Consider the following 20,135-nt stretch of genomic DNA (forward strand, 5'->3'; position numbering starts at 1 on the left):
CTCACGTCACGGAGTCTGTGCTCCATTGACGCCAGAGTGACGAGGATGTGGAGTTTGTTAGGAGGGCTCCGGGCGCGAGCGGCAGAGCAGCTGGTCACAATGGAGCCTTTATCTCGGAGAGTTCCACTTGGAACAAAGGGCAAGCGGCGCGAGGCTGCCTTAGCAGCAGGTACGCGATGGGTGAGTAGCCGCAAGCTGACCCAAGGACACAGGCACTGGAATCCGAGCTCTGCCCAGCTCTGCTCCACTCCGCCAGCGCTTCCCCACTCCCTGTTTTGGGTGAGTAGAAGTGGACCTGTGTCCTGCCTGCAAATCCTGTTCTATGGTGAATGCTGTGATTAAAACCAGAGTAGGCTTGTCCTTTATCCCACTAGATCTTTATTGATAAGACTCCACGGACGAACCAGGAGAATCTGTACTAACATTTTGTTTTTGACAGTGCAAAGGATTCCAGGACTGAGGACTATATTTATGTTTTACCCTGGCTGCATGAAACACGGTTATTCACCGTAAATACGGTGATCACCTATTTTCATCGCCTTTTTTCAGATAGTTTTTTTTTAAGATTGTGCATTCTCTAGTAAGGCGGCTACTTAGTATGATTTAGTATCAGATCCACTGATTTTCTCCGTTGTTTCTAATGTATTTTAATCGGGAGTTTTATCAAAAATACCCATCGCATAATTAAGTGCATGCCTCAAAAAGTCATTAATTGTATATTAAGGAAATAATTAATTATATGTCAATGATGTAATAATAGTTAACTGAGTAAATAATAGAAGCATATTTCGATTAGCGTAGCAGGATCCACATGGGTTACAGATGTTGCTTAATAAATGGTTAAGCATGGATGGGCATGTAAACATATGGAAAGCAACATGTTGCCATATGGTCCATTTAGCCTCTAACCTTCAGCAGAATCAATCATATAAAATGTGTGTAAAATGACAGTGGTATCTCAATGGCAAAGATGAATTTTATGTCACAATGATATGTGGTAGTACTAGTTCATACATTGCGAGAGATAATAAATAACCATGTTAGTGCTTGTTTCATGTTTGGGGCCTTTGCACTGCAATAAGTTATAGCTAAATGCTTAAATATGTGATCTTGTTAAGAATGAGTAGGATTAAGAAAAGCCTATTTTAATGTTTTGAAGGCAAGTTAGATTGTATTAGGTTTAAGAATACAGAATGAGGAATTGGAATAAATGTTGCAATCCTATAAGTAGACAAAATCATTGTTTAACAGAGAAAAACTTTGGGTTAAGAGATTGTATATAAAGTGCTTAAATACCAGAGGTGGAAGGGGAAGAGGCTTTGGTGCACCCTGCATGTTACTGTGGAAGTTAGGAGCAGATAACCATAATAGCAAAAAATTGAGTTAAAATTTAAGTTCTATATATACCTAAGCTTATAATCCAAACCTTTTCTTCCACAGATTCAAACCAGCACGGACTCTCATACTGTTGACTGACGGTTGGTTTAAATTAGGTAAGTGTTATAAATATGGACTTTTCATGTTTTAAGTAGGGGATGATTCATTTGCTGCTGTAAACCTACACTGTGCTAATGAGTACCTTATGTGTGTATGAACCATATGCTATTCTTCTTCCACTGCTATTGCATCTCGAATATGGATTTTTTATCTTGCATATCACCAGACTGGTTAGATGAATAAATTAATTAGATGAGTGTGAGTTTGTTCAAAATGGGGTAGCGTGGTTCTTTACTGAAATGGCTTAATTCACATTAGAACCACAGCTAGATAAATGATCGTCTGTGTACTAAATTTACTGTAGGTTCGTAGTTTGCTGGTGAGAAGAGCTTTGGGGACAGCAGGGAAGTGGGACCAATTGAAGAATTCTACCAAAGAATCAGCACAGACATGGACTGAATGGTCTCCTTCTGTGCTGCATCATTCTATTATTTTAAGAACCATTAATGTATGATTTCACAATTATCATTGCGCTTAAAATCTTTCTCAACACTTTTTATTTCAATAGAGATATTTTGAGTGCACTTAGAAATGTTTTTTTTTCACTGGTTGCAGACTGCAACAGATGTTCTATATTGTATGAGCAAATATTTTCTCTCTCAGACTTTTTAAATTAGTGATCAGTTCTCTAGGCTGTGATGTACCAAAAATATCCATGTGTTCCTCTTTCCTTCTGCTTGGCCTGCTCCCTGATTTATGTTGCGATCAGTCTCTCTCTTTCTCTCTTTGGCTCTGCTGTGCACAGAGACTAATACCATGTATCAGGATAATTGGGCACAGTGTTATGATGTGGCCAGGCCCAGAATGACATGGAGATATCACTCAGGTGCACAGAACTTGAATCATTTGTGAAATGAGTTTAGTCATCTCAACCCACTTTGTAGAAGGCATATAATTTCCCATTAAATTTATTCTATGGAGATTAATGTTAAGGGAAATAGAACTTATACTGATGTATAATGATGGATGAATGCAGCTCCAACAGCACTGAGGAAGCTTGACACCATCCAGGATCAAGCAACCTTCTTGATTGGCATCATATCCACAAATGTTCACTCCCTCCACCACTGATGCACAGTGGCAGCAGTGTGAACTATCTACAAGATGCACTGCAGGAATTCACCAAGGTTCCTTAGACAATACCTTCCAAACCCAGGACCACTACTATCTAGAAGGACAAGGACGGCAGGCACATGGGAACACCAACGCCTGGAAGTTCCCGTCAAGCCACTCACCATCTTGACTTGGAAATATATCGCTGGGTCATCATCCTGGAACTCCGTCCCTAACAGCACTGTGGGCATACCTACATTACATGGACTGCAGTAGTTCAAGAAGATGGCTCATCACCATCTTCTCAAGGGCATTTAGGGATGGGCAATAAATTCTGGCCTAGCCAGCGACACCCAGATCCCATGAACGAATTTAAAAATAAGGCGGGTCTTTGAGGTTTAAGTCAAGGCATGATGTTGGAGCAAGTAAGATTGCTGCTGTTCATGTGGCTATGCTGTACCTAATCTGAAAATGGCTGGCGCACAAGCAGAGTAACCAAAGTTAGTGCCCCAAACACTGGTATCAAACTCCTTCAGCTTGAGCACTTGAATTCACCCCCACTTTTAAAATTTCTGAACAACTTACTATTATGTAAATTTATAAGTTAATAACAAATTAGTTTTGGATATGATCAACTTAATAAATATACAAGATTTTCTATGTACAGTGGACCTTTCATGTTGTATTTGACAAATTTGTTGAAAAATAGCCACAGTATGCATATAACATTGCTCGGTTTAACCAACTTCTGGAGTAAAATGTAAACAGTTTCAAAAATGCTGGTACTTTCAGAATTTTGGTTCAGTGACTTGTGTTTTTTATATTGTGCCTTTGTTGTAGGGAAATATCCCAAGGCGCTTCTCAGGAGCATTCCCAGACAAAATTTAATACCAAGTATATGAGGCGATATTAGGATGGGTAACTAAAAGCTTGGTCTAAGAGAGAGTTTTTAAAGTTTTAATACTAGATCATTAACACCAATGTTAACACCTTACTTTAGTAAGGGTGGAAGTTGATTGGTGGTTGACCTTATTTTTCTGGTCTGGTCTTGTTCTTGATTTTTTTTCATTTCCCCCACTCAAAGGTTGTGACTCACTGGAGTAATTAGGCACTTTTTACATCTCAATACAGACATTGGGTGACATTACAGTCAAGTTCAACTCTGCTTTCACCCAAAGCCTATACACCTGCAGTTTCCAACCTCGGTCTCTGGGTAGTAGTTAGGAGCCAAAACTCTGGTTAATTGAATCTTCACAAATGAGCTTTGTAGCTTAGTAACATGTATGTGTTTTTAATGTATCCCATTATACATTACTGCTTGAGATATAAGGGGTTATTGTCTCTCATTTTAACTATACTATGTTAAACTTGTAGTTAATATTTTAAAAATCCTAGCAGTTGAATTATAACATTTTTCTTTCATTACAGCGATAGTGCCTCATTCATTGACCCTGAAGGTTGCTGTGTTTAGTGCAGTGAAGCTTTTTTAAGCACAGTATATATGTGGCTCCATTACAGATAAGTACAAAGTGATGCTAGAGCTCCATTTGTATTTGTAAATTAATATTTTAGATAATTTTACTTCTTTCAAAAATATAACCATTTAATATAAACACATCTGTTGAATTAAATATCTTAATGCTCATCTCCAAGCTATACATAGTTGTATAAGTTACACATACATGTTATAAGATCACAAATGGAAGATTGTAATACCACAAAAAATAATATTTTCCTAGTGTAAAAACGGCATTAGAAATGCAACCAAGTATTGCATTAGAACCCTTACAACTAAATTTTTTTATAATAGGATAAATTCAACAGTGCTTCCTTAATTGTAGTAATACTTTTTAGTACAAGGTATATTTAAAATATGTTAAAAACTTGCATTTATATAGTGCTTTTCATATATGATCACCAGACATCTCAAAGCACTTTACAACCATTGAAGTACTTTTTGAAGTGTAGCCACTGTTGTAATGTTGGAAATGTATGGACATTTAGTTTAATGAACAACAGTCCTAGTTTGATTTCTGAGAACGTACTAATCCATGATCAATCCAATATTGAGAACTAAAGAATGCACTTTTTATCAATCTTATGTATATTTCTTTTACTCTGAGGTTTCCTTACATTATACACTGTGTTCAAGTTGAACCAGATGAGGTTACATTGGTGGATGACTAGAAAGTGCGGAAGTGTGTGGTCTAGGCAAATTAACCTTTATAATTTGCTCTGCCTTCCTCCGTCAGAAATATATTGGCCTCTTCTCTTTGCTGTTATATATTTGCCCCAGGACCCGGTCAAAAACTTGTCATGAGGTAAATTTTAGGAACAAACTTGCATCCTAACACCCTACAATGGGAGGAACAATGCCATTCTTCTATGTTGTAAAGGAAGAATGTAGTCTATATATCAAAACTAAAATGCATGCATTATTCTAGAGGTCTTTGATCTAATTAACACTAGCCTTTCTTTTGTTATATGTCCTACCATATCATGTATGGTCATGTACTGTAACTAAATTGTAGAGGGTAAAAAAAAAATAGAATAAGAATTCTATTGCAGTCTACCATCTGTGATTAGAAAAGTTGTATTTTGGAACAGTAAACTATTTTCGACAAATATCTAGCAATGCTGAAAAGGACTGATTGCATTCAACGTCACATAATGACTCCAAAATGATGGGCAATATAAAGGTATCTCTTTTGTTTTCCTTTCTTTACCCCACTCCTCCAATCAAATTTGCTGATTCTACAATTCTGTTCTCTGACCACATTGAAATGGAAATGTATAATTACTTTTCAAATCCAATCCAAATTTACCTTCTGTAGCTCTATCTGCAGTTACAAAATTTGCCAGTATGAATTAAATTTCTAAATTTCAAATGCTTCAAGAGCTTTACACAGTGCTTTTGGGCTACATGGCAATGCTTGTAACTGTAAAGCTAAACTAGTACAGACTTGTTGTTGTAATAACCTTACCAATGACGCACATGCAGCTGATCACTTTCATGTTAGGACAATTATGCAGACTACTTCTAAACATAAACTCTCACTTTTAAAACCCACTTGCAATAGTTTTCTCCTGTCCTGTGCCTCCCTTTGTGGTTCAAATGCAATTTAATTCTCAACATTGAACCTTTAATCACTAGTGTCCATTTTTTTCTTGTAGTTTTATACATTGAACATGTAATACTGAGATTCTGAAAATTATGCTTTTAAAAAAATTATGCTGGCACATAATTTCTGATATTATAAAAATTTCCAAGATTGGCATTATGTTAATTCAAACTCTGGCAATAACTAATTATTTTTACTCTTATCAGATCACAGGCTATAAATATCAATGCTTCTATCAGGAAGACATTTGTCCCATTATGTTTTGTGCTCGTTGTTGCAAGAGTATTTCAATACTAATCTTACTGCCTTCCTCTCTGCCCATAGCCTTGTATTTCCCACTCTTCAAATGTATAGAATGAGGTGTTTTTTGTCCCTTTCTTAAAATGAATAAAAACAGCTAGTCAGCAGAATTTTCTGATCAGTTCTAATATATATTGTGGTTCTAAAAACAAATGGAAAAACCTGTTCATGCGAATGCCTTAATCTTTTGCTTTTAAATTAAATGTAAAAGTCCAAATAGACACCAAACGTAGCATGATTTTCCTTTGAGAAGAAACCAGAAAGGGATAAGTGAAATCTTAAACATAGTATATAAATCTTAGTTATTTTCAAGAATCCTGTAATTATATAGATTATTGAGCATATTACGATTGTACAGGTTTACAGGATTGCTAAACTGAATTGTACAAAATACACAGCAGATCAGTCAGTCACTGAAAGTGAAAAACAAATTCACGTCACAGGTGAGAATCTGCAGTTAATGAAGGTCCCACCTTGAAATATTAACTTGTCTTTTTCACTTTTAGATGTTTACTTCATTTCTTTAAAAAAATTGAAAACTGACGTGAATAATGTTGAACAAACCCAAAATTGGAAAGAAGAGCCAAATACATGGGGAAGTACTGATGTTAAATGTAACAAGTTTTGGTGTTAAAAGCCTGATGATTGTAGAAAGAATTAAAATTAGAGGGAAGTGAGGAGTAACAGAGGTTTGACATCTCAGGAAAGAACAAATTAAGAATGTGACATTCTGAAATAAGAGTTTATGTAAGTATATTGGGATTGTAGGGGGAAAGAGGAAACTATGTATGATGCTGTATTTAGAGAAAGGGAAGTTTTAACCATAGTATTGATCAATAGGGAGAAAAACCAGAAAGACTTGTCAATCAGACCAGTTGAAGGCCAAAGGTATGAAAATGATCACCTATAATAACAACCAATATTCATATAGTACCTTTAATGTAATAAAACATCCCAACACATTTCACTGAAGAAATATAAAGCAAAATATGATACTGAGCCACAAAAAGAAATATTAGGGCAGGTAACCAAAAGTTTGGTCAAAGAGGTGTTTTTAAGGAGTATCTTAAAGGAGGAAAGTGAGGTAGAGAGACAGAGAAGTTTAAGGAGAGAATTCCAGAGTTTAAGCCTAAACAAGTGAAGGCATGATTACCATTGGTGGAACAATTTAAAATCTAGGATGCTCGGGGCCAGGTTTAGAGGAATGCAGATGTCTTGGAGGGTTGTAGAGCTGGAAGAGGTTAGAGGTAGTAGGGGGAAAGCTCATGGAGGGATTTGAAAACAAGGATGAGAATTTCAAAATGAAGGCATTGCTTAAATGGAAGCCAGTTTAGGTCAGCAAGTGCAGGATGTTAGGTTAACAAGACTTAGTGCGAGCTAGGACACAGTCAATAGACTTTTAGACTTTTAAAGGACCTTAACTTTACGAAAGGTAGAACATGGGAGGCTGGCCAGAAGTCAAGGTAACAACGGCCTGGATGCGGGCTTCAGCTTTTCAGAGTTTTAGGATGAGTTGAAGTGCGGTGGAACCAGGTGATGTTACAGGGGTGTAAATAGGTAATATTTGTGAAGGCTTAACTATGTGGTTGGAACTCATCTTGGGTTCAGATATGATACAGGGTTCCCAGGGAGAGGAATGAAGTTGTTCACTAGGGATCAGATGTTTGTGGCAGGGACACAACACAATGGCTTCAGTTTACCCAATATTTAGCCTATCAGCATTTACTTGTCCTGTCCAGTGGTGTGAAACAGATGGTAGCAATGTCTCCCTTTAGATATGGGACAAGTATTCAAGTTTTGGTCAGAGTTCGGCTTGATGAATGTCATGAAAGGTGGGGGTGGAAAATATTTCTTGGCATGAAAAATGAAACTAAGCATGGAGCCAACAACGGCGAAATGGCAGTTCCACCAAGTCGATGATTGTGAAACCACCAATTTTGATTTTAGATGACAGAATATTATGGATACAGCCATCAAAGGTAGGAGGTGATCATTGTAGTGTTCAATTTGCTAAATACAAGAATAAACTGTCTGAAGAATGGAATGAAACAAAGTTTTCATTCACCCATTGACTGACATGGATGTAATGATGTAGTAGTTCAACCACTGCAATGAGAGAACATTACAGTATGAGAGGATGAGGCTGTGCAATGTGATCTGTTATGTATTTCCCTCATTTTCTGTTTAGATTTCATATTTCAGCATTTTTATCTGTGAATCTGTTTTAACTAGACTCAGTTGATTTTTAATCTACACCATGTCCTTGGAAGGAATTGTGGGGTGGGAAATGTATGACATACACCATATTCCTGGGATGGGCATTGAGTGTAGGCCATTTTTTAAAAAAATATTTCTTTTTATGCAGTGTTTGTGCTAATACAGTCATTTCTCTAGACTAACTGAAGAATTTGTTTAACATGTTTAGATATTTCATTCAATTTATTTGCTAATTTCAATCAACAGGAATTGTTGCCCAGTTTGTTTTAAGTTGAATGTAGTCCAGCTTTTATTGGCAAGATGTGGGGAGTTTGCCAAAGCCAAAGAAACATGCTTGAACCTTTGTTTTAACAGTTTAAAATTTACTTTTTGTCCATAAATGGTTTTGAAAATAATTTTTAAATCAGTTGGAAATTGCTAAGAACCATTTGCAGACAAGATCATGTTTGTTATTATCCATGGGGATTAGTTTCAGCAGTAGGCTTAACATTTATAATTGTACTGTATCTGTAACTTTAATTCTTTTTTCATATTTTAGAATTTTCAACGATACATCCACTCAAAATAATATTTTGTAATGTTAGTCATTAACCATAACTGATCAAAACGGAGTCATCGGCACGTGGTTCCTCTAACAATTGGTTTACTTGGGTCTTTTATCAGTACCATCAGGAATTTGATTATTATCTGTGCCATTAAGAAGGATCTGTTTTATATCACATGGATAATTAGGGTGTAAAATGTCCTTTACTAGGAATTATTTCAAATTATTTTTGTTCAGTATATAACTTTGTGAGAAGCATATGAAAACTCTTCCAAACCCTTATTTAACATCAAAAGGAGTTACTTTCGATTGACTTTTGGAATAACTTTGCAATTAATAAGCTGTACTGTTTACTTAACAATAAAAATTTTGTTCATTTTTTTACTTTGTGTCATGCGTCTCTACTTTCTCTTCCCCTTCTCCCCTCCCGCCCCCAACAAACACATGCGCGCGCGCGCACACACACAAAACACAGACGCTTAGATATTTTAGCCTAGGAGGAAATAAGATCAGAAAGCATATCCTTTTTACCATTGTAAAACATCCTGTAATTTTACTCTTCAACAATGAAACTGAATTGGATCAATAGGGTAATTGTAAATGATTAATGTTTTTGGCAAAGACTTAAATTATCCTGTAACAATTCAAGAAAATGTGCTTTCCATTCTGCTGCTATATATCTAGCTGATAACGGCAGTCCTCAGTGCACACTGGGAGCTTGTAATTTAGCCAGCCTACTCTGCTCTATGTGTGAAGAGAAGCTAGATGTGCGTTTGACCTATTTGGTTTCATATGTAAATTTATTTTGGAGAAAATTATGTATAATGTTGTTGGAATATGATTGAGGGCGACTGCCTCTGCCTGGTCAAAACGCGCAACTGCAACAGTTCCGGGCATTTGAATACAACTGTTTCCAGCCCAGTGAAGAACTTGCAAAGCGGTCAACCACTGGAAATATGCCATCTGCCAATAACATTTCCATTTAGACACGTAATGGGCGTTTCGCTTAAATTGTTTTTTTTTCTTAAATTGATTTTACGTTTGGATACTAGATAGCTCAGGATTACTGAGTAGACAAGGGAAGGGGGCCTTTATACCAGAAATAATAATAATCTTTATTGATTAAAATACCGCTTATATAATTTTCCCAACCACACTCCCTGCTTGGCAATTATTAGGTCAAATGTTAAAAGTTGAGGTGCAATGCATCAGGTAGAAGAGGATACGGTCGTAGACGCGGCGGATAGGTTTTAATTCAAAGCTAATCTGTTATACGGTCCGGCTTGCTTTATAGTGAATGTGAGAAAGTACAGAAAGTACAGTGTTGCTGTACCACTGTCTAAACAGCTCGTCAATTGTGGCAAAAACAATAAGCCAGTACAAAATACGCAAAACGGCATGACCCTGCAAAAAAAACAACCCTTATATATATTGCAAACTTGACCCCTTCTAAATAGCCCCGTGCCAAAGCACTAGCTCTAAAAATATCCGCAATGTCTTAATTTGGTGTTCTCGAGTTTCCGATGGGGTTTAAAATAGCCGGAGTAAGTCCTGCCCCTGTGTGCATCACTTGCAGACTGACAGTGCATTGCCAGACCTGCTATTTTTGGCTGAGCCGGCTCTTTGCGTCAATGGCAGCGTTCCTGCGTCACGCGGCACTCTGCCGGCCCCGGCGCGCAGCCGCTCACATTTTCCTTTCGTTCATTAAATAGCTTCGCCCACGATCACTGACGCTGCTCTGCAACAGGCCGGATTAATGAGCTCCCTCTGTCCTCTCCTCGCCTTACATCATTAAAGGTAGTCACCAGACTTTTCCCAACCAGTCCGCCCTCCCTTCACATTGTTTCCAACAATACAAATATATCTGTATATCTATCTGAATATATATATATATATAGTTGGACTTTTATATTTAGTACTGCAGCAGAGCAGCAAATTAAATATTTAACTTCACAATTACCAGTGTAGATCTTTCAAAACTTAGTTAACCGTAAACCAAAACTTATTGTCCCACGCACCCAGCAATCCGAAATTATTATATCTGCCGATTTTTTGATGTTTTACATTCCATAATCAGGACACTTTCCAGTATCCAACGTATCTGCTTCTTAAGCAGCTTGCATCAAATAAAATGCGTGTCTTTCAAACAACTGAATACAAACTGAATAAAGCAAAGGAAGGGAATGCTCTTTGAATGCCAAATAATACACTCGCCGGTTTCCCTTCCTGGCTCTAACGAATTACGAGAATTTACAGAATAAATACTTAATAATGGAATAATTTTTATACCAGAAATAAAAATAATAATTACGCAGTTTACCGTTACAGAAATAAGTCCAAAACAAGTGATCAATTAGATCGATAAGCTACAAACGGCGAATATTCCAACTACGTGTTGTTGTGGAAATGCTGAAACAGGAGGTGAGAAGGTTGCCTCAAGTCATGCCCCAACTACCTTAAAAATCCAGAGCGTTAACGTCACCTCGGAAATTTACCAAAGTGAGACTTAGCCAACCGTGTGGTGCGGGCCCAGCCCTCGGGCGCTCATTGGGTTTGGCTACGCTGACGCTCGCTGACGCTCGGAGACTTGGTTACACGCTGCCGGTGGAAGAGAGGAGCTCACATAAACAAAGGCACATTGGAGAGTAGGGCCAGTCCGAGTCTGATCGCCTGCTCAGAGTGCGGGAACAGCAACCTGTACCACTGCTGCCGCTACTTAAAGCAAACACTGCTGCACTTCAAAGTTAATTCTATGTTGAACCGAGTTTCTACCCATCCTGTGATCTGCGGTATCTAAATGAGATGTGGAAGTAAAAATTTAACAAGTAGGTATTGAATTATTTGAGTAGTCTCATGATGCGTGGTTATGCGAATATTTCTATTATATTGTTCACCGCTGCTGTTCTGATTGTCATGGTTTAGTTTTTCTGAGGATGCTGTGAATTAGCCGTAGAACTAGCCAATTCTGGAACTGTGTATTTGGACAACAGTTACGGACTGGAAGCTCTTTCTGTTACGACCATCGTTGCTCTGTCACTAAGCAATTGAAAAGCACATCCTGATAGTAATTTAAAACAGTGATTGGATATATACTCCTCCTCTTAGAAGTTGTGGGCGATGTCCAGGTTGATCCGCGTGGCTTTGTTTTTACCTGTACGATCCACCTGGTGCCCTGCCACCGCTGTTTGGGATGGGGGCAGTAATAGCGGGTTCTCATTCACACGTGCATCTCTTGCGACCAGCAACATGATATATTAAAAAAACAAAAATACCAAATTAATCTCGCTCACTAAGGCGCAGCCCACATTACAATGTGTAAACATCGGTTTGCAGTCCAAACGATTTGCAGACGATATGAGACAGTTCACAGAAAGTTAGATGTGCCCAGTTAGTTATGGGAACATAGCCACTGTACTTGAGCGGGTATTATGGGGATTATCAATCTAAAATCTGCTTGATGTTTTGTAATTACGACGGTCCGCAAATAATTAAGTCGAGCTACGCAGATATGGTAATATAAATTAAAGCATACGCAGTTGTGATTGTTATTTCCAAAAGTTATTTTGACTTTTTAACATTACATAATTGTTTCCAGATTATGATTTTAAAGGCTATCTGCGCAATAAATGTAGTATGTGTGTGTGTGTGTCATATTGCTAAAAAGCTATTGTTAAACCCATGGTTATGACTTGTACTGTTTGGATTCCGGACTCTTCCAGGGAACCACAGCATAAAACAACTGCCAATATGGTTTACCGAAGGAACTTTGCATGTTTTTTGCGAACAATCATGCATTAGAATGTTTTTAAAGACATATATATTAACATAGTATCGCTGCCTTCCAATATGTGCATTACAGAGCAATAGTTTAATGTGAATTAATGCTGGACATTTGCCTTTCTTTCTGTGCCTGTCTATCTGGCTGTTTTGTCTATGCTTCTATTTTAGATGTGCGTAATACTCTATACAACTATTTTGTGTATAATAATGGGCAGAATTTTGCACACATGTCTTTCCATAGCTATAATTTAACATTTTGAGTAATTGTCTTACTAATGCTGCATTATTAAGAGCAAAGCACACAACTTTCTATAACACCACTTTCTAAGCAGACCTTTTCTAGATGTGCTTTTCCTCTTGCATGTTTTGTCATAGTTTCCTAGGCTGTTGTGTTGTATTGTCCAGAAAATGTGATCCAGTATATACAGAGACGGTGAGGATGTTAATCGTGTTGGTCACTTACTTATAATTTACATACATAGGGAATTCACACATGTACTTCAGCAAAAATGACCTTTTGCTCCAGAGGATGATGAGTGAAGCAAGGCAAAAATGAGAACAAGAAGTTGTTCATGCAGAGGTTTCACAAACCTGCTGTATAACAGGGTACATCAATGCGTATTGAAATCAACTTTTGAAATAAGGAGTCACAAGGAAAATGTTACTTGAAATGGGTGAAATAACGTTATGTGTCCTATGAAAGTCACTGGAATATAATAATTAATATTCTATAACAACTAACAGTTGGCGTGGTGTGAATCAATGATTATTTGTTTCCATCTGTTTTCAGAAAAGATTTCATTGTACTTTTATCTGAACTGCGATTAAGAAAAACATTCCGAATACAGCGCTTCGGGAATTCAAACACAACAGTGTCTACTTTCCAATTCTTTCACAGTCACTTGGTTGAAGGTACGTTGATTTGAATGCGCTGTTATAAGATGTTAATTTATCAAATTATTCTAATTAAATTACATCGTCATTTTATTTAAAGTGACTCATGAAGAATATTCTCCATGTGTTAATATTTTTTAAATTATATTTGCTACTTTGATGAAACACATTACAAATATTTTAGTTCACCTCGAATACTTACAGAACAAAAGGAAACTTGGCTGAATGCAGTGTTGAAATGAAGCATATTAAAGTAACAAGGAGTTACTTTGCTAGAGAAACCGTCACCAGTTGGTGCGTTAAATCGTTTTTAGCTTGTATCTTTGGCACACGCCCTGAAAGTATATCCATGGGGTTTCGAGGCATTTAGTTCAGATTCCTACAGTGCTGCTAGGATGTGGGAAGCAAGATGATTTAGTAGTGGCCGTATGCATTTAAATGGTATGAGTACATGTTCAGAACTTTCATTTACAGCCATGCCCTGTGTTCAAGCTCAGTATGGGTCATCGCCACAAGGAGCCAGTCCTGCCTCTCAGAGCTACAGCTACCACAGTGGGGAATACAGCTCTGACTTCTTAACGCCAGAGTTCGTCAAATTCAGCATGGATCTCACCAACACTGAAATTACAGCAACTACATCGCTACCAAGCTTCAGCACCTTCATGGAGAATTACAGCACCAATTACGACGTAAAACCCCCTTGCTTGTACCAGATGCCACTGTCCAACCAGCAGTCCGCCATCAAGGTTGAAGACATCCAGATGCACGGCTATCACCAACAGAATCACCTACAGCATCCACCAGAGGAGATGATCCATTCTGGTTCCATGTATTACAAGCCATCTCCACCCCCTACCCCAACAACTCCAGGCTTTCAGGTTCAGCATAGCCCATTGTGGGATGACCCCAGCTCTCTTCATAGCTTTTCCCAAAACTATGTAGCCACCACCCATATGATAGATCAGCGAAAAACTCCTGTCTCAAGACTATCTCTTTTCTCCTTCAAGCAGTCGCCCCCCAGTACCCCAGTGTCCAGCTGCCAAATGAGGTTTGATAACCCTCTACACATTTCCATGAACCCTGAGACGGGAGGTGGTCATCACGTAGTGGACAGCCAGAACTTCGCTGTTCCCAATCCCATCAGAAAACAAGCATCCGTGGGCTTCCCTGGTCTCCAGATTGGTCATGGGTCTCAGCTGATGGACAACCAGGTACCATCACCTCCATCTCGAAATTCTCCATCAAACGAAGGCCTTTGCGCAGTGTGCGGGGACAACGCTGCCTGCCAGCACTATGGAGTCCGCACATGCGAGGGCTGCAAAGGCTTTTTCAAGGTGATTGTTTCATTTTAAATTTTGTGTTAAGTTTCCTGCATGTTTAATCATTATATGTATACTGATTAAATGAAATCCGCCAGCTAGGTTAGTAAAAGGATGCGATGCTGTATGTCAGAGTTTAGAAAGACACACGGTTAACTTGTACTTTGGGTTAAAGAATAGGTTTTGCTGTGAACAGTAATGTAATTTCTGACTGCACCAACCACAAGTTTTGGTGTGATTGTCTCAAATACAGATAGCGGAGGGAACCTAGCTAGCGCCTGACTCAAATTCAGACGACTCCTTGAGATTTAAATTGGTAACAACATTAAGCCGTGTCTAAGTTAACCAAGTGGAACAGAATTCCCTGTGGTAAAATTAAAGTGATCTCTTTATCTCAGCACCGTGATTGAATAATCTTATCATTTTAAATCGAGGGGTCTCGGAGGGATGTAAATAATATGAATGTCCACGAATTTGTATTTACCCAGTGTCTGCTCCTTCCCTTCCTCGCATATCAAATACAGCGAGAAGCTGGGAAAGAGGCAGACGGTTAGAGCTACAGTGAGCACTGCAAATATCCATCTATTAAATATGGTGCAAAGAGCAGTGGTTAAAAATCACTGTCTATTTTAAAAATATACATGTATCTGTTATCAGACAATGCAGAAATAACATGAGTAATTTTATTGATTAACGTTTGTGCATTGTTCCTTTAATAGCGCACTGTGCAGAAGAACGCTAAGTACGTTTGTTTGGCAAACAAGAACTGTCCAGTTGACAAACGCCGCCGGAACAGGTGCCAGTATTGTCGTTTTCAGAAGTGCCTTGTTGTTGGCATGGTGAAGGAAGGTAAGTTTAGATCTAAGTCTGTCCATCCACTAACCTGTACTAGAAAGCAATTTGTAAGTACTTTTTTTAGGAATGTCCCTGGTCACTCCATTTTAAGTTTGTTTACAAAGAAAAATCATTTATTTTCCAGTCGTTCGTACAGACAGCCTGAAGGGTCGTAGGGGACGACTCCCATCCAAGCCGAAGAGCCCCCAGGAGCCGTCTCCCCCTTCTCCTCCGGTCAGCCTCATCACAGCCCTGGTCAGAGCGCACGTCGACTCCAACCCTGCCATGTCCAACCTCGATTACTCCAGGGTGAGCCCCACAATTGTTTCATTTCACCAGACACCAGCCACTAGCCAGAGTTTTCAGTCTAAACAGTTTGAAAACATATTTCTGGGTCAGTAATTCAGCTCTGCGTGATTTATCATTACATTGGAAAATCCGCGTAAATCTGAATCTGTTAGGAATTACAGACTAAAGCAAACACCCTGCTTTCTGGGTTGCGGATAAACAGCGGACATTACACCAACCTCAATCTCTTATGGGCTTTACTGAGGTTATTGTAATTTAAACATAGTAACATTTGGACCGGAGAATTACGTTTTATTATTTTATTTCAGATTTCCAGCATCCGCAGAATTTTGCTTTTACAATTCAATATGTTACATCTCGCTAGGACTGTTTGTGAGATTTTAAAGGAAATGTAAAGAGAAAAAGCTTCCCCAGAATTAATTCAGGGATTAACATTTCTTAATTGGTCAACACGAGGTGGGATTGTTAGCAGAATTATCAGGCCTTCTGCTGTACAAAGGGGGTGTCATTCTGCTCGTTATGTAGCCTAACAGGACTTTATTGATCTTTTTCTCTCTGGAAATCTAGTTCCAGTCCAATCCCGAGTACCAGCTGAGCGGCGGGGACACGGAGCACATCCAGCAGTTCTATGATCTTCTGACTGGTTCCATGGAAATCATCCGCGGTTGGGCAGAGAAGATCCCCGGCTACGCCGACCTTCCAAAAGAGGACCAGGACCTGCTTTTTGAATCGGCTTTTCTGGAACTGTTCGTCCTGAGGCTAGCCTACCGGTACATAGATCGTGTACTTTCAAAGTGTCATCGACCTTTTTCCACATCCCAACCCCTTTCAAGCTTCAGTGATTCGGGTTTTATTGCTGTCCTCTAATTAAATTCCGTTCATTACTGAAAAGCAATTAGTAGCGTTATCCTTGTTAATTTCAGGTCTAACCCAGTGGACGGCAAGCTCATATTTTGCAATGGAGTAGTGCTGCACAGGCTGCAGTGCGTCCGTGGCTTTGGGGAATGGATAGATTCAATCATTGACTTCTCGTCCAACCTCCATAGTATGAACATAGAGATTTCAGCCTTCGCCTGCATTGCTGCACTCGCCATGATAACAGGTCAGCGCATTTATTTTAAGTTGTTCCCCTTAAATCGTTTTTTAAAGAAAACCCTTTAACCCTTTCGGCGCCACTTTGCAGTGCCCAAATTCAACCTGGTAACGTTCATGTTTGTTTTTTATATTGTTGCAGAGCGACACGGCCTGAAGGAACCCAAGAAAGTGGAGGAACTTCAGAATAAAATTGTAAACTGTCTCAAAGACCACGTGACTTTCAACGGCGGAAACTTAAATCGCCCAAACTACTTGTCCAAACTTTTGGGGAAATTGCCGGAGCTCCGCACTCTCTGCACACAAGGTCTTCAGCGCATCTTCTACCTAAAACTGGAGGACCTTGTCCCGCCCCCGACAATAATTGATAAGCTCTTCCTAGACACACTACCCTTTTGAAAGCAAACCTAAGCACTTGAACTGAAACAGATTATAATAATAAACTGCTACAGACATACAGCAGAGACAGTTCTGCAGTGAAACCAAACTTTGGTGCCAAACACATTTGCAAAAAGCCTGAGAACTTTTTGCGCTTGTTAGAACTTTGTATTCACAGTCGTTTACTGACCAGGATTCACAGCAAATAAACTGCAAAACGTGGTATATACAGTTTTTAATTATCTATTTTATTTTTTTTATTGACGAGATGAAGCTTCCCCAAGTGGGGATACATGCATTCCTGTCAAGCTCTGTTCAACTTTTGATAGAACTCATATTTGAAGGATACAAAATGGATTGTAAACTCCGTCCTCGGCAAAGCTCGTGCTCTAAGCAGACATAATGCCGTAGTATGTATAATAAAGAATTGGCTTATATACATACAGCAATTATAGGATGATATGATGCGTCCATAACGTCATTGAAAGCCGCAAATAATTGTAAATTAACAAATTAAGTTTTGCTCTGATTATTTTTCTGGCTGATTTGAAATGTACGAGTGGAGAAAAAAGATGGAGATCTAATAGTGGTTAGTACATTATAAAGGCTAAGCATGTGAATGCTGTTGCGGGACTAATCTTCATATTTGTATGTTGGAAATATTATAGGCACTTGGTATCTTCTCGATGGATTATGTCTACAGTATGAAAACCTAAGAAATAGTATTCCAGACACTATGTAGTCTGTTAGATTTTTTTTTTAAGACAGATGTAGTGTTTGATATCTTGTTAGCAGATGTACAATTCTAGCATTTGGCTACAAGTATAAATCGACTGGCATCTTAAAGGGATACATTGTGTTTGTAAAGACCGTTCAACATTCATCGTTTGTAAGTGTTGTATGTACTGTTGATGTTGATAAAAAATTTATATCTTTATTATTTTTGTCGTCTAACATGAATTTGCATGCTACTGCTTTCGACGGTTTTCAGAGTGCTTTTAGAGATAATCTCCTGCAACTTACTGAGCACTTTGTCTTACTTTCCAAACGTCTGCAAAAAGGTGACAGTTGTCATTTCATGTTTCAGTGGGATTTTTAAAGGAAAGTATTTACATACATGTAGGTTTTACTTTGTATATTAAAATATATATATGTATGCGGTACGTATACATTTTGACCTACAAGTCACTGCCTTTTCTATTGTGTATCTTACATTTAGAAATGCTTAAAGTATGTTTTCTGAGAATTCTTTCTTTGAGAAAGAAACATTTAATGTTTACACAAATAAAAAGATGTCTTCAAATTGTTGTTTCGTCGATTCATCTGTATTCAATCCGAATTTCCATTAAATTTGCATATAAAGTCATGTACCATTTCAATTTTAATCATCCATAACAATTCATTTAATACAAACACCTATTCGTCATAGTCAATCTATTTACTATGGCGCTTTGGGGGAGAACAAAATAGCAAAGAGTGTTTGTGTGTGCATTGATCATTTTACTCGTTGAGGAAAAAACTATTTTTTATGTGATAGTGTTTTTTTAAAAAACAAACTTTAAAATGTTTGTCAAAGCGTGCAGATACGCTTCTTAACAAATGACGCTAAATATATAAACAGAAATTATACTGATTTAAAAGTATTTCTCTAGCATATGCGATAAGTACCAGCCCTGCTCTATCCGTGATTTGCAAGTTTTTTTCTCTTATTTCGGCGGAAATGTCCCATCAGTTTAACCACCTTTCCTAATGAGAAATGCAATTAAGGTTTTCGACATCCTATCTGGATAGCATTTGGTTATCGGTTATTCATGTATTCTGTCTTGGGATTCAAATAAATTAAAGGAAATAGCTACCCAGAGAATTTCTCGATTTCATGAATGTCACAAGATTAGCCTCTCTGTCTCCAGATAAGCAATTCAGATTGGTTGCGCAGTGAAAAGATGCGCGTCTTTCTTCATGCACTGACTGCTTCGGTGCCTGTGAATGCAGAAAGCGTTTTTTTTTTAAATGATTACCTTGCCACAATTAGATATCTTATCCGAAGATGTGCGTAGTTGAAAGTTGAAACCGCTAATCGACCATTCAATTCCCCCAAACTATCAATTGAACAATCAGCAGTCAGCGACTAGGAATATTTCCGATGCTGTTAGCGGTTTAAATCCAGTACGAATTCGTAATCGGATGGAAGAAAGTTTGTCGCAGCAAAACAGAAACTGTCACGGAACATTTGCCCAACATTCAGGAAGATCCAGATCAGCTGTAGGCAGTAGAATATCACTGTTGAAACAGCACCTTCGTCACAATAATGAATCCTCTTTAATAGTTAGAAGTAGGAATCCCAATTCATAATAAGTATATTAAATAATTTGCAATATATTGCTTATAGTTACATTTTCAGACTTCCCGATGAATTTATATACCAATATTGAGCCCTGGATATGCACACAGCGCCTGAATATACGCAGGTTTCTGCATAGATGACTAAAACTTCTCGAATTGCTGCATCTGAATGGAAGTGATTTTCCTAAAAGTTCTCAGCCTGAATTATTTATGGGAGTGTCATTTTTATTTTTCAAAACATGGAGCCCAAGATTTTTTTTAAAAATGTAGTTTGTAATAACATGCTTTTTGTTCCAGGTGGCGGGTTATTTCAGGATTTATTGATGCCAACCAGCCTTAGCTTTATGTTGAAATAATGTTCCCAAATTATAGGGAAAAAGTGTTTTGGGAGGTTGCGGTTGTAAACGGCTTGAGAAGCGAGTGTCCTTTCGATGCGTGATTGTTGATGTTCTA

At 38.2% G+C, this 20,135-nt stretch overlaps 1 protein-coding gene across 3 annotated transcripts; it reads left to right on the plus strand.

The window, feature by feature from the left end:
* Nucleotides 1-64: 64 nt before the first annotated feature.
* Nucleotides 65-18,642, plus strand: LOC121285227 (nuclear receptor subfamily 4 group A member 2). 3 transcript variants are annotated; one of them, XM_041201526.1, is made up of 9 exons: nucleotides 65-279; nucleotides 1,441-1,493; nucleotides 13,304-13,425; nucleotides 13,882-14,741; nucleotides 15,446-15,575; nucleotides 15,706-15,869; nucleotides 16,437-16,639; nucleotides 16,793-16,971; nucleotides 17,104-18,642. In XM_041201526.1, exons 4-9 carry the CDS (start codon nucleotides 13,884-13,886, stop codon nucleotides 17,358-17,360), a joined length of 1,791 nt encoding a protein of 596 aa, XP_041057460.1. In that variant the 5' UTR covers nucleotides 65-279; nucleotides 1,441-1,493; nucleotides 13,304-13,425; nucleotides 13,882-13,883; the 3' UTR covers nucleotides 17,361-18,642. The 3 variants fall into 3 exon arrangements, with proteins under 3 accessions (XP_041057460.1, XP_041057459.1, XP_041057461.1); XM_041201525.1 differs by lacking the exons at nucleotides 65-279; nucleotides 1,441-1,493 and adding an exon at nucleotides 11,098-11,558; XM_041201527.1 differs by lacking the exons at nucleotides 65-279; nucleotides 1,441-1,493 and having other exon boundaries at nucleotides 13,307-13,425; nucleotides 13,900-14,741.
* Nucleotides 18,643-20,135: the final 1,493 nt, after the last annotated feature.

Source organism: Carcharodon carcharias, chromosome 12 (assembly GCF_017639515.1).
Source record: "Carcharodon carcharias isolate sCarCar2 chromosome 12, sCarCar2.pri, whole genome shotgun sequence".
In the NCBI taxonomy this organism is placed as follows: Eukaryota; Metazoa; Chordata; class Chondrichthyes; order Lamniformes; family Lamnidae; genus Carcharodon; species Carcharodon carcharias.